This window comes from Marmota flaviventris, chromosome 12 (assembly GCF_047511675.1).
Source record: "Marmota flaviventris isolate mMarFla1 chromosome 12, mMarFla1.hap1, whole genome shotgun sequence".
Taxonomy (NCBI): Eukaryota; Metazoa; Chordata; class Mammalia; order Rodentia; family Sciuridae; genus Marmota; species Marmota flaviventris.
The window spans coordinates 100,039,886-100,054,315 of NC_092509.1; the positions used below are offsets into that span (position 1 = coordinate 100,039,886).

Below are 14,430 nucleotides of genomic sequence, written 5' to 3' on the forward strand. Positions count from 1 at the left end.
GTCTCAGATATAAACCGCCTCTTTATTTGACATCAACATTTGGATTCTTTGAGAAGTTCCATGACTTGCCCAGAGTCCTGTGGCTCCCTACAGCGAGAGTCTGTGTTTAATCTATCATGAAATCAGAGCAGAAGTGGGATTAGGAAGGGTTGCTTAATTTCCCCAGACATGTCAGACCCAACATATTTGTCACTCAAAACCATTTAAGCAACAGCCATTGCTGAGCACTGCCGTTCCCTGTGCCAGGAAGCTGCTTGTCGGTAGCTGAGCTCTCCCTTCAACCCTCCGTTCCTTCCAGATGTCCCGTTTCTGATCCTTACTAAAGATGACTTCGGGAAGCCTCTCCCCTGAATATTTGACAACTGATGAATTTCCAACTGGAGAACCAAGGAGAAAGGCTAAAAATAAGAACACAAACCCCACAGCAGAACTAGGGTGCAACATCTTCATTCAGGGTAACAGCTGAGAAATGATGCTGCAAAGTTTTATTTTCATTAATGCTGCAATTGGACTCTCCCCTCCGTTCCCGCCCCGTCCTGCTTCTTTCTGCACATGGGATGATGTGGTCATCCCACACGCTCATCAGTAAGAAACTTTATCGCCTCCCACACTCCATCCTAGAGCCTTCTCCAAAGAGCTGAGTGTGGGAATTGGCTTCAAGTCAAGTTAACGCTATTTTTGCAATCTTCCAGCTAGCTTACTTGGAAATGTCAGAGTGTTGGGACATGTGCTTTCCCAGCCACGCCGAGGGGTCTGCCCATATGGATATATAGGGTTGTGCAAGAGCACTTGTATACTTTTCACACACACGCACACACATGCACATAAACAAGCACACAAACACAGATGCTCCGTTGCTGCAAAGGAGCAGCCTCCAGTGCCTGGAGCTCCCCTCAGGCATCTGCCCTACAACTGTCCCCAAGTGAGCTCTGTGTTTACCCATCATCTGCACAGTGCTCCAGAGGAGGCAGAAGAAGGGACTGCTCAACCGTCCACAGACGAATCCCTCGAATCTGTGAATGTGTTCTGTTGCATGGCCAGGGAGGATGGGGGATGCATGGGGACCGGAGGGTTCCAGACAGCTGGCTTTGTGACAGAAAGATTATCCTGGTTATCTGGGTCATCCCAGTGTAATCACAAAGGTCTTTAAAAGTGAAAGAGGAAGGCAGCCAGGGAGATCAGAGTGATCTGCTGTAGAAGGACCCAGCCAGTCATTGCAGGCTTTGAGGATGAGGGACCAGGGATGAACCAAGGCGTGTGGGCAGCCTCTGGAAGATGGAAAGGCCAGAGGACGGATTCTCCTCTCAAGCCTCCAGAAAGGAGCACAGCCCTGAAGATGCCCACCCTTCAGCCCCATGAAACCGTGTCACACTTCTGGCCTTCAGAACTGTGAGATGATAACCGATGCTGTTTTGAACCCTTGAGCTTGTGGTGATATTCTACTGCGGTGAGAAACACACACCAAGGAGGAGAGAAAAGGTGGAGAGGAGCAAAGCGAGGTAGTGTTTCTCCTTTAGAGGCCCCCGGCCCAGTTTACAGACTCTCTAAAGATGGGTTGGGATCCTGTGGAGGACAATTGCTGACTTCTCCATGCACCTCCCTCCACATTTACGTGCATCAACATGCTCGCTGGGAGAGAGAGACTGTGTGCTCTTAGCCCTGGGCCTGGAACAGAGTGGACACAAGCAAATGTTCTCACCTGAAGACTCTGTGGTGCCTGAGAAATGTCAGGCATACCCTGGGGATTTACCTGCCATTTCCCATCTCCTGCTGAGCACTGTGACCCTCTTCCAGCAGATCTCAACCAATAACAAGTTGTGATCTGGTGACAAGTCCTCTCATGGGGTTATTAGATAACTCAGGTGTACGTAAGTTAGGTGCAGCCTGATGACAAATCGGAAAATGCACCGTGGTCCATCGTCCCCGCATCCTGCCGCGTCGGGAGTGGGGACCAGCGGAGAATGTGTGTGGGAAAATGATTTTCAATAAAAATCAGGATAGGTCCTGTTGACTGAGCGCTCGCTCTCTGTCAAGCCCTGTGTTTTGCTCAGCCTTTGTAACTGAAGCCTTAGAATAATGCTATGAAGCACATGGTATTTTACCCTCATTTTACACGAGATGTTGACTAATTGGCTCAAGATCAGTCAGCTAGTTACTAGCCGAGATGGACTTCAAATTCAGGCTGCCTGACATACTGCTCACGCCAGGACACCTGCACTGCTCGCCTTTGGGAAGGGAACTGGTAGAAGAATCCTTCCCCTTCCAAGTGGCCATTGAGAGCAGCAGCCCTCTGACAAATCCCTTTGCCAGCCACACAGTGACATTCTCTCCCGGGTCCTCCCAGGCCTGGCTCTGGTCATTTGGGATAATCACAAAGCACTAAGAATATGTGACTCAATGCCCCCACTGGATCAGCTGGAAGTTGACTTTTCCTGCAGTTTCTGAGTGTCTTTGTTGGGGCCGCCTGCCATTCGGTTTTGTTTTGTTTTTATGGAAACACATGCTACCTGGTTTCAGTGACTTTTTCTCCGCTCCACCGCCAGCCTTTGTCCTGCCATATGGGCAGCTGTGCAGGCTCCGCACACCTGTTTAATTTCGCAGCCCCATTGATTCTGGCCACAGACCCTCATTGCCCTTTTCAAGATATGTAGCTTTTATAGGTCTGCAAGGAGCACAGGCTTCCAAGCTAAATCAAGTTTTAATCTCTATCCAAGATGTTCACGGAAATCTCTTCTGTCCCAGGTCTTTCATGGGCCAGACCCAGCCAGGTAGAGATGGGTAAAGCTGCTGAGGGGCCCTGGGCCTGGCTGCCAGACGATGCAGCCTCTGCTCCTTTGCTTGCTCCAAGCCACTGCTTCTCTCTCTACCTGGGTGTTGCTGTACCCAGTTTGGCAGAATAGCTCGTCCCCATTTTGTTCTTGCACCTGGATTGCCCACTTGTTCCAAATGCACCTGTGCCGCTGCATTAAAGCACTTCCTTCAGGATGCACTATGGCACTCTCTTCTCTCCTCCTTACAGTCCTGTGGGGCTGTAAGACCCCGGACCCACCCGTTTCCCGATGTCTGCATAGGGGAGGAATATCAGCCATTAGATGTTACCCGAATCTGGATGTCTGACGGAGATTTCCCTTTTTAGATGAAGCATACCCAGTTCCGCTTCATGAAAGCCAACTGCTACCTGAAGCAGGATGACTCAGGGCTTTTGGACTTGATCTGCATTGATCAAGTCATGCCTGAGGAGCCCCAGCTTCAAGGTCATTCTTTAATCCTCCCACGAGTTTTGTACCTCAGTGCTTCATCTGTAGGGTGGGAAATAACCAAAGGCTCCAATCACACACACAAGGCAGATCAAGGCATCATTCCTCTCCAGGGCACTGGGCACAAGGCGGGCGTAGCAGTCTCCAGACCCTGAACCTGGAGTCTGGAGACCCACAATAACAAGTTGTGATCTGGGGACAAGTCCTCTCATGGGGTTATTAGATAACTCAGGTGTACGTGAGTTAGGTACGTACGCCCGAGCGCCTCCTGCAGGCACACTCTACCCTGGCAGAGCATTCTCCGTGGCCATGACACATCTCTCCCTTGGATTCCTGTGTATACCACCACAGAGCCGGCGCCTCATGTGTTCCCCGCCATCTGTCACAGCAGATGCGGAGACTGTAACACTTCTAGCTTAGGAGGGCATCCAACACCCTTGTGGGGTCTTTAAAATTCACAGCTAACCGTCGGAGCCTGTGCTTGCACGAAACCCCTCTTAAAGTCAAGATTTAGCAGTTGGTTGCCATGGCAACTTCCCTCATCAAGTCTGCACTCCTTTCAGTGTAGATGGCCAAACTGGTTTTGTGGAGGAATACAGAAGAGGCAAGTTTGGTGGGTTCCGGAAATGAGGATCCGGTGAGAGGCAGATTTTGGAGATCCTCAAACCCTGGCCTGATAGGTTTGAAAATGTGGGCTTCTCTGACGGTGGGCCGCACATGCCATTATGTGGAGAAGAGCTTTATCTGCTGTCGGCAGTGTGTCCCCACATGGTAATGAGTGATGGGAGCCTCATGAGGAGATAATGACCATGAAGGCAATTTGAGAAGGTAAATGTGCTATACAAATGGTAGGTATTGCTGTCATTAGGAAGATGAGGCTCTTTTTGAACACTCGGTTGTTGCTGCATTTATTTTACATGTTGTGTGGTAACTAGGTATCAAATGGGGAAGAGGACTGCCTTTTTCTTTGTTATGTGCCTAATTCTAGTCAAGGTGTCCAGCCGAAACTATTCTGAGTCAGAGTGATGGCTTTGACAGCCTCCTGAAGTGACTTCCTGTTTTGTATCATCAGGTTTACGCCTAATTGCCCACAAGGACAATCAGGAGCGTATCCTTCCCAAAGGGAGAAGTCTATTTGAGCCCTGGACTTGTTAATTGGCTTAGATATGTGCATCTTGAGGGGTGACGGTGTTATCTATAAATGTAGGGCAAACCTTTGAATTAATTAATTAATGTTCCATTGCACCATCTCTGGGAAAGGCTGACTCCTTTGGAAGAAGCAGCCTTGTCCCTGCCCCGGGTAGCATATGGGTCTAGGGCCCGTGATTGTTCTGGAATCAATAAGGAATGAAGCCAGGCTCTAGTGCTCTCCTTCATTTTCCTTGGCCTCTTTATCTTTCCTTTTTATCAGAGGGACAGTCTTCACTGGCTGTCAGCAGCCACCTAATTTGAAGCTGTGTTTTCCTGTTTGGCTCAGAGCTCCCTGACCATTTCTGGATACAGCTCGGCCTTGCTAAAGCCAATAAATGTGGACCCATCGTGCTCAGTAGCCTATGGCCCATGACATGAATTTCCCGTACAGGAAACAGAGTAGTGACCTCTTATACCGTCTGGATTTTTCACAAACAGCACTTTCCTTCTTTCATCCACTCCTCCGCATGTGGATTAGAGAAGTTGTGGGGAAAGATGGTTGTGGGGAAAGATAGGGGCCCTGATGGATAATTGCTATAGGTCAATCTATAAATGAACCCTTGAGCTAAGCTTCCAAATAAACACCCTTGCTCAGACGATCCAGACCTGTCCCCCTTAACTGTGAGATCCCTTCATTTCATTTTATTGGGTTTTTTATCTTCAAAAAATGGAAAATAACAATCAAAGCGATTATTCTGTTTATATCCCTTTCAAATGTCCCTTCCTTGGGTGATAAAGAGTCTGTGTGCCTATTGTCTCCTTAAGGCATGGCACCTTTGTTATTTACCAATTTCAGGAAGTCTCCCGCTGTTATCTTTATTTACAAATTAAATAACCAGCCATTAAAAGAGCAAACACAAGTACTTTGGTGTAACTGGTCTCAGTAGTTTGGGGTTACATAGCACTGCATATGGAATTATTAATGGAAGGAAGTAGCAACAATTTTCCTCAAGATCAACGCTAAATATAGCAATGATTGTTAAGCTTTTGGGGTCTGCTTGTAAATCAAATGAATGCCATGGAAACCTGTCTTGAAAAATGAATGCACACACATAGATAGTTTTGCATGCAATTCCAGAGGGTTCAGGAACTTCTTGGTACCAAGGGAGGAACTAATAATAATGCAGAATAGTAATATCCTAAGCAAATACAGAGTTCAGATGATGTTTCTTCTTCTCCAAGATAATTAGCCATTTTCACTCAGAAGCTAAAACCCAGCATTCCTATAAAACCATAATAGGTACATGTGGTCTCTTCTAAATGTACTGCTGTTTTGAGAGCTAGTTTCTGGCATGGTGGGGAGAAAAGGCCTGGTGTCAGCAGACATAGGAATGAATATTAATTCTGACACAAGCTGTTGACAAGTCCTCCCGTGTTCTACGCCTCAGTTTCTCCCACCAGCATAAGAGCTAATAATACCTACGTTTCAAGATTCTCAGAAATATATGATGAAATAACTCGCATATGCCATCTTTACACATTTATCCATCACCTAATAAGTCCCTGAAGTATACTGGACATTGAGACAGTGAAGAAGAACGTCTCTTTCCCCAGGGGTCCTTGGTCATTGCACTCACAAAGCATATAGAAAGGTGCTTTGCAGACGCGGGGGTTCCTGTGGGAGAGAAAACGGAGAGACTGGTGGTGTCTTCATTCCTGGGGGAAATACATGACGTGAGGAGATGTATTGCCTCCTTCATGCGCCTGTTGGAGTCAGAGCTTCATCTGACCACTTCATACGACTTTTCTCCAGCACAGACGCGTTAACCCGTTCACTTGTGTTTCTCTCTTTTCCTCCCTGCCCTGCTGCTAAGGCGAGTGCCTCTGCTACGAAGGGTACATGAAGGATCCAGTCCACAAGCACCTTTGCATTCGGAATGAATGGGGGACAAACCAGGGGTAAGTGAGCGGATGGCCAGTGGGCAGGCTCCCATACCACTGCTGCGTTTCACAGGCCAAGGATCCACTCTGTGGAGGGGAACAGAGCTAATGGGGGGGTGGGGGTTATACTCTGAACAGTGGATGGGTAAAAACTCACTGTGCCTTTCCATATTTATACCATCCCACGGTGCTTTCATCACCTTTTATCCATTTACGAGTCAGGATGATGGTTCCAATTTGCAGCCTGCAGCAGCCAGCTGCGATCTGGACCCTAGGTTGGCCCTCTCCCCTTTCACACCGCTTCCGGCCACGAGGATTCCAGAGGCTGAGCTTAGCTGGTGATTCAGAGGGAGACACACGAAGCCACACAGACTGCAGTGTCACACTCTTGGAGCTTGACGAGCTTCGCAGACCGCCAGGAGTGGAGACCTGCTTTCCCAGCACCGTGAGCAGGGGTGATGTGCAAAGCTCGCGGTGTGCTCTGGGGTGAGCAAGGCTACTTTGTCCAGGTGCCCAGTTCTACTTCCCTGTGGGACCTTTGCTCTCCCCAAGCTCTCATGACTGGGACAAAGAAGTCACCTGGTACTTTATTTATTTATTTACTTATTTGCTTATCTTTTTAATGCAGTACAGGGGGATTGAACCCAGGGGTGCTCTCCCACTGAGCTACAACTCCAGTCTTTTCTATTTCTTATTTTATAAATGGGCCTTGCTAAGTTGCTGAGCTTGCCATCCTCCCTCATCCTCCCGAGTTGCTGGGATTACAGGTATGCACCACCGTGTCTGGAAAGATTTATTTTTTATTTTTATTTTGGTATCAGGGGTTTGAAACCAGGGGAGCTTAACCCCTGAGCCACATCCCCAGCCCTTTTTTTGTATTTTATTTAGAGACAAGGTCTCACTGAGTTGCTTAGGGCCTCACTAAGTTGCTGAGGCTCAATTTGAACTCAGGATCCTCCTGCCTCAGCCTCCTGAGCCACTGGGATTACAGACATGTGCCACCCTGTCTGGTAGTGCTTTTTATTTTTTTACATGCTTTAATACTGACATTGTGATGACATACATAACATAAAATTTACCATTTTAGTGATTTCTGAAGTGTGCAATTCTGTGGAATTAAGTATATCCACACTGCTCTAAAGCCACTATATGTCTCATAATGCTTTTTAAAAGCAAATTTGTACCTTATTTTGGATGCTGAGGGCCTGCTTTTTGCATTAGCTGAGTAGTGGGGGGAGGGGAAGGAATCAATAAATGCTAATAATAGAAATCAATGGAACAGGGAAACAAGAAGGAAATGTAGGCAAATGGCATCTTGGAATGTCTACTTGGACAGCAAGTTAGATATGCATCTGCAGCCCAACAAGGTGGGAAAGCTTGGCCCATCTCATTTTGAACACTGCCACGGAGGACGCCCGTCCCTGAGGTCGATGGTCAGCCCCTCTGTATGAGTTTGATGAGATGAAACCTAGAATACTGAGTGTAGTTCTGGACTCTCAAAGCAATAAATATGGTGACAAATGGGTGAGGGTTTGGAGAAGAGCAATAAAAATGATTGAAGAGCCCCAGGGAGTGATTTATGATAAGGGGATAGAAGAACTCAGCTCGGAGGACTTCGCCTGCGATGACTAGTCAAGGTGTGATAGATGCCCACAGGCGTTAGAGGAGGGCAAATGTTCTGGAACAGGTTGAAGTGGAGGGATAAGGACAAGGGAAAATGAAGTTAGGGGAAGGAAATCGGAGTCACAGGTCAGGAAACTTGGGCAAGTCAGAATGCCGTGAATTTTTCTATTAGTGAAAATGGAGGGTTGCTCAGCTTTGACCGGATTTGAGATCAGAGAGGCCACAAAATTCAGAGGAAGGTGTTCCTAAGAAGGGCCAGTACCCTCGGAGTGCTCTGTTAGGATTAAAGCATTGGTGAGAAGCCAGAGGCCTTGGCCAATGGATGTCAAGTGTGGTATGGAAAGGAGAGCTGTTCGCTATTTCAAATCTGCAGAGTCGCCTACCTCTCTGAACCCCTGAAATTCACGTTTGTACAGTTGCTGCAGAGCTGCACTGTCGCTCATGTGATGGCTGAGGAGGGCCGTTAACTGATTTTCATTGAGTACCGTGTTATAAAGGGTGATGGATACCGCCTCTCCCTCTCTCCCCGCCTGCAAACTTGCTGCTGAAGCAAACAACTACAAAATGTCATTTCACTTTTGCCCTAAATGCCCCAGTCTGTCTCTCTGCAGTGATTGGATTGGGTGGTTAAGGCTCAAGCCTCCACAGCCCTGGCCTCGTAGACAGATGGTGCAGGATGGGTCTAACTTCCCTTGATAATGGCTGCATCATTCCCTCGGGCTGTGTGTAGAGACAGTCTTAGGATGTAGACAAGGGCCTCAGGGAACTGTGGGGACCCAGCACTGGTGTCCTTTAGAACAAGACGGGCTAAAGCATTGAACTACAGACTGACAGGAACATTGGCCCCAGGAAACAAGCAAAGAGACCTAATCTGTCATTTCCATCTCTAATTTCCATTATTCTATGATCGCCACTGTCTACAAGGTCTCATTTTGGACACTAATAAAATAATGGAGCAACTGTTAGGAGGAAAGAAAAGCCGTGACTCTCCTGAGGATAATGGAGCCAGGAGTGATAAGCAGCCTGGGTTTATGTTTATAAAACAGCACCAGACAAATGACAGCGTTTTTTTTTTTTTCCTCCTCAAATGACAAGAAAAGTGAAAAGTAGAAGATGCCATGCATCTTGATTTAAATCAGGGATCTGCTGCCATGTTTCTTTAAATGATTTTCACAAAATTAATAGAAATTGGTTTGAATGCAGAGACTGTCACTGAAATTGAAAACTGCCTGACAGATTGCCAAATAATGATACGTATTGGGGTATTATGGAAAAATCAATGGGAGGCCTGATTTTCCTGAAAATTTTATTTAATGTTCCAGAGGGTGAAGGTAAGCAGCCGGTGTGTGGGTATTGATGATTTTTCTTTAGCATTCTGACGCTGCATACATTCAGATAGCTGAACATCCTGTTGAGGTAGAACAACCAAATCCTAGGCTAGTAATAGTTAAAACAAATTCCTTCGTGAAAAATCGAGGTTGCAATACCAGGAGAAAAATAGCAATAAGCATTTGGGACTTTCAGACAAGGATGAAAATTGATCAAGGACATTAATAAAAATGGTACAAATAAATGGATGGTTCTGTGTGGCAGAGGCGTTGCACCTGCGGTTTTATTTAGCTTCTGTCTAGCTCTCTGGGTTTACCTGGTTGTGCGTGTAGGATGTGTATGTATTATGTTAGGATATGCACAATCTTTGTGAGTGTGCTGTGTGTGGACACGTCTGTGTGTGTGAGGGAGCCAGCTTATCCCAAGAGTCCTCGCACCATAACATTCCATCATTTGTCCTCCCACTCATTCATGATCGTAACAAACATTAGCCCATTACTCCTCGCGTCCAGAGCGTGCTAGTTTGCTATACATAAGAAGACATGGTCCCTGCTCTGGAAGAACTGGTGGTCTACATAGGAAGAAAGGACTGTAAATAAATAATCATGCTGAATTCCAAGACCCATTAAAGTAAAGGTGTGAGCAGTGGTGCATGAGATTACAGTTCAAGGGCTGACTTATGGGAGGTGGAAGAATCTGCCGTAGGACTTCATGGAGAAGTTGAACTTTGAACTATTGACAGGTGGCCAGAGTGACTCTATGTGAAGGGAACAGTGGGACCAGAGGCATGGAGACATAAGAAGCATGGCTTTCCCAGGAAGGGCAGATACAGTCAGAGAGTCAGCGACAGAGAAAGAAGAGGTTGGGGTAGGTGAAATCTAGGTCTCAGTGGTCTTTCTAGTCTATAGAAGCATTAGACATTACTCTCCGTGTACGAACCCAGAGCTGTTAGCAGAGGAGGGAAGTTCCAGGTTGACTGTAGCATTGTTTTTGAGACCTTCAAAATCAAATGAGTAAGCGGGCACGGTGGTGCACGCCTGTAATCCCAGCAGCTCAGGAGGCTGAGAAAGGAGGATCGCGAGTTCAAAGCCAGCCCTCAGCAATGGCAAGGTGCTAAGCAACTCAGTGAGACCCTGTCTCTAAATAAAATTCAAAACAGGGCTAGGGATGTGGCTCAGTGCTTGAGTGCCCCTGAGTTCAATCCCGGTATCCACCCCCCCCCAAAAAAAAAAAGTTACATAAGTAATCCCAAGATAAACAAAAAATCAAACACAAAATCCACTGGAATTGTCTCAATTTTTATTTATGTGGATTCTCCAAGTAAAACAATAGTCCTAAAACTATCCTGCAGATAAAAATTTTCAAGAATAGACAGCAAAAAATGACAGAGAACTGGAGAGCATGTGTATGAGGGACATGAATCACGGGGGTCGTAACACTTTCCCAGTGACTCTGATTCTGCCAAAAATGCCCAGGAGAAGGGAGGCAGGTCCAGAAGCCATGGGCTGAGCTGTCTGGTGAAGCCCTTGCTCTGCCTCCTCCAGGTGGGGAGCCCAGGAGAAAGGTTGTAAAATCATTGAACTCAGGTCCTATTTGCTAAAAGTAAAATTAGCCTCAGAAAGATTTAAAGTGAAGGATGGCAGATTTCTAATGGGTCATTAAAAGAACACAGGGTGTTGGAGGGCACATCCTTGTCCCCTGATGTTGGCAACAAAATCAATCATTTCCTGTCACAGCACCCCCCACACACACCCCAGCATGACCCAGCTGCCAGACGCCCCCGGGTGGACGGGTCCTCACCCAGCCTGGTGGAGTTCCACATCTCCTGTCTTCCCTGCATGAATTCACGGAATAACTCCTTGGCCTCCCACCCTGGAGCTGCCTGGACACAGTCGGGAACTATCAGAGTCTGTATTTCAGATTTGTTTGCCAGGACAGCAGAGACAAATTGGAAATTTTTACAAATGAGAAACGAAAACAATGAAGGAGGTTGGAGGAGGCAAGAGAGATTGATTTACATGAAAATATTAGAGGAGAAAAAAAAAACAAATTTATTTAGCTCCTTTGGAGTTATTAAGAAAGGCCATAATAATGTTTTTTTGTTAAATTAAAAGTGTACCCAAGGGCCTCTAGATACATTTTTCAGAATACCACAATTAGATTAAACTCATGCATTTGAAGATTCCTGGTAAATAATAGTCTGATTTCTTATTCTGGCATCTCAGCTACAGAGGGCAATACCAAGGAGATTCTCCACTAGAGAAATATAAAATATCACTAGATTTCCATGCTGAAGGATGGAGACAGAGTGATAATTCATGAGACAGGGAGAAACCTGCCGTGGAAAATGAACAGGTGTTTCTCCAAGGACTTAAAAGCTGTCGTCAGGATGGCCCTGCTCCGTCAGAGCCCTCCTCTCTCCACGGGCTGCTCAGGAGGAGACCCTGCTGCCTGGGCCCCCTACACAGGCCAAGTGCTCTTCTCCCCGGCGCAGTCCACGTTGCCTTAACGTGTCCTTTTCCCTGTCCCACGTGCCTCCCATTCCTCTCCTTCCATTCCTACCACTTCTCCCTGCTTCTCACCCAGCCCAGAGCAACGGTTTGGGGATTCTGAATCTGAAAAAGCAGCCAATGTCCCAAACATAGGATCCAGCTTCCTCTTCCGGCCAACCACGAGGACCGTGCTCCCCACGGTTGGCCTCAGCCCCTGTTTCAGAAAACCTCCTTGCAAGGAGCTCATTTTCTTTAAGCTCCCAGAATGACGCCACTTATGACATTTAGCTGGTGACCACTCACAGAACAAGGACCAGGGCTGGGGGACAGGATACCTTTGCCCGTGAGTTCCTGGTATTGAGCTGAGAACAAGCTCCACCCTTTCTGAAAAGATCCCAAACCCGTCTTGCCTTCCCCTGGCCACCCAGGCTGAGCCAGAACCCCCCTCCGACAGTGACTGGCACACTGGAGGTAGCCCATGCCAAGCCCAGGGATGGGGCCCAGTCTGGCTTTTCCCCAGCCCGAGTCTCTTCAGAAGGGACTCACGGGGAGTCAGGCAGACAGTCCTTTGTGACACATGACATTGCCTGAATATTTTATTTATTTATTTATTTTTTGGCCTGTTTTGTTTGGCTTTTACTTCCCCTCCCTGCTCTGGCTTCTGTGTCACGGCCGCCCTGGTCACCTTCCTCCCACCCTCAGACAAGACTTGCCGGCCAGCCTGGGGCTGCTCCTTTATCTCAGGGCGCCCTCCTCTCCTGCCTCAGCCCAGACCTCTCTGTCTGTGCCCAGCTCCTGTCACCGCCATGCCATCCTCAAATGGGATTATCTTCCCATTAGCCCTCCCCCCGCCCCATCCTTGTCACTTAGTGCTAACGAGGGCTCCCGGGGTATTTATTTGGTGATTATTTCTCGTTCTGTTTTCCCCTCCTGTTTCTGTCTCCCTCCTCTTCCTCCCCCAGGAGTCAGCACAAATGTCGCTGCTGCCTTTCTCCCCCCTCAATTCACCGCGACACCAAGGAAGGAAGCTCTTGGAATGAAACCCAAAGCTCCCAGTCCCTTCTCCCTGCGGAAGTCCCTCTGCAAACTGCTTCCAGGGGAGACACTGCCCTTGGAAGGAGCCCCCCCCTGGGTGAGCAGGCAGGAACCGAGCGCCTGAAGGGGCTTCTCCACCTACCAGGGTCTCTGGCCAGCTTGGCAGGGCCTCGGCCTCCCCAAACCCCACCCGCTTGGTTTGGGAAACTCTGCATCTTGTTTGCAGGGGTTTTCTCAAAGTGAAGAATAAAATAAGTTTCACTTGACCCATTTTCCCAGAAGCCGGCTGGTCAGTCAACTGAAGATAGAGAGGCTCTGAGATGAAGGGCGTATTTGCCCCGATGGACACCTTTTTCTAAGTTGCATGAGACCCTTGAAGAACTAGTGTTGACACTGTGGTCATTATGGGGTAATGCCCTTTGGTCCTTTCTTAAAGTGTCACCTTGGTCACTCAGGATGCCCTATCAGGGGGCCAGTCTGAGAAGCAGCTACTTAAGTATCATCTAGGAAGCTTATTTAAAACACTGACTTCTGATTTCTACCCCCAGTGATCCAGAAGTGAGCCCAGAATCTGTGCATTTGACATGCTCCCCCAGATGAGTCTAAGGCACAGCAGACGTGGGAGACTTCCAGACCCCTGGTGGGAGAGGCACTGTCTTATGGGGCACCATCCCCTCCAGTGAGCTCAGAAGGGGTTTGTAGACTAGGCTAGGTGCAGCCTATAAGATCCTTGCATTTTACTGGATAAGAAGTGGAGAGACAGAAAGGTCATGGGTCACATTGCTGGTGGTCAGTCTATATAAATAACTGGGTATTGGAGATAAATCAGATAGGCATATAAAGATTCAAGAAGGACAATATGAGAGCATATCATACTCTGAGAATTATTGGCTACAGAAGGGAGGTAGACAGACACCCTATGCTCCTCCACACGCCCTCCCCCAGGATCAAGTAGACTCATCTTCATCACCCCGCTCCCTGCATGTGAGTGACAGGTGTCCATCAACAGTACTTCCTGTCCTCCAGAGGAGGCAACACTCAACCATACTGCTGTCTCTGACTGGTTTGGTCACTGCACCAAGAGACTTATTTTAAACAGTGCCGGAGGCGGGAACACTTATTTCCTCCAACATGACCACCGGGGTGAAAAAAAATCAACCTCAATTTACCTTCCCATCTGCTCAAGAATGGAAGATAAATTGTTTCAATTTTATAGAAATGAATGTTTTATGTCTTGCCTATGCTTTCCAGAGAGTGTCCTGAATTTCTATATCCACTGAATGCATGGATATTTTCCACGAGGAATGCTCCCGGACCTTCTGTTTCCTTGAGTTTCAGTATCAGAATTCTAGGTGGGAGAATGCTATTATTTTTCTTGATTTTGGAAATTTTGGCTATTTATCTTTTTTTTAAATCAATAGGAAAAGAAATTCACTCATTATCTCAAGCTTAGAGAAAACAACCATTGGCATTTTGACATATTTCCTTCCAATTTCTTCTCCTATGAATCGAAAGTGTTGCTTCCTGCCGTCCCCTCAGTGCTGCATGTTTTTGTTCTCATAGTTTAACAATGACTTTTCTAATCACAGAATGGGGGAAGAAAAAGAAGGAAATTTCCAAAT

At 47.3% G+C, this 14,430-nt stretch overlaps 1 protein-coding gene across 2 annotated transcripts in view; it reads left to right on the top strand.

Annotated features, from left to right (window-relative positions):
- The window catches only part of Astn1 (astrotactin 1), a 283,759-nt gene that overhangs the window by 138,694 nt on the left and 130,635 nt on the right, over positions 1-14,430 (top strand). For both annotated transcript variants that reach the window (XM_027934944.2, XM_027934945.2), the window contains exon 8: positions 6,263-6,347. In XM_027934944.2, the coding sequence (XP_027790745.1) occupies positions 6,263-6,347 (85 nt within the window). The remainder of the gene's footprint in view (positions 1-6,262; positions 6,348-14,430) is intronic.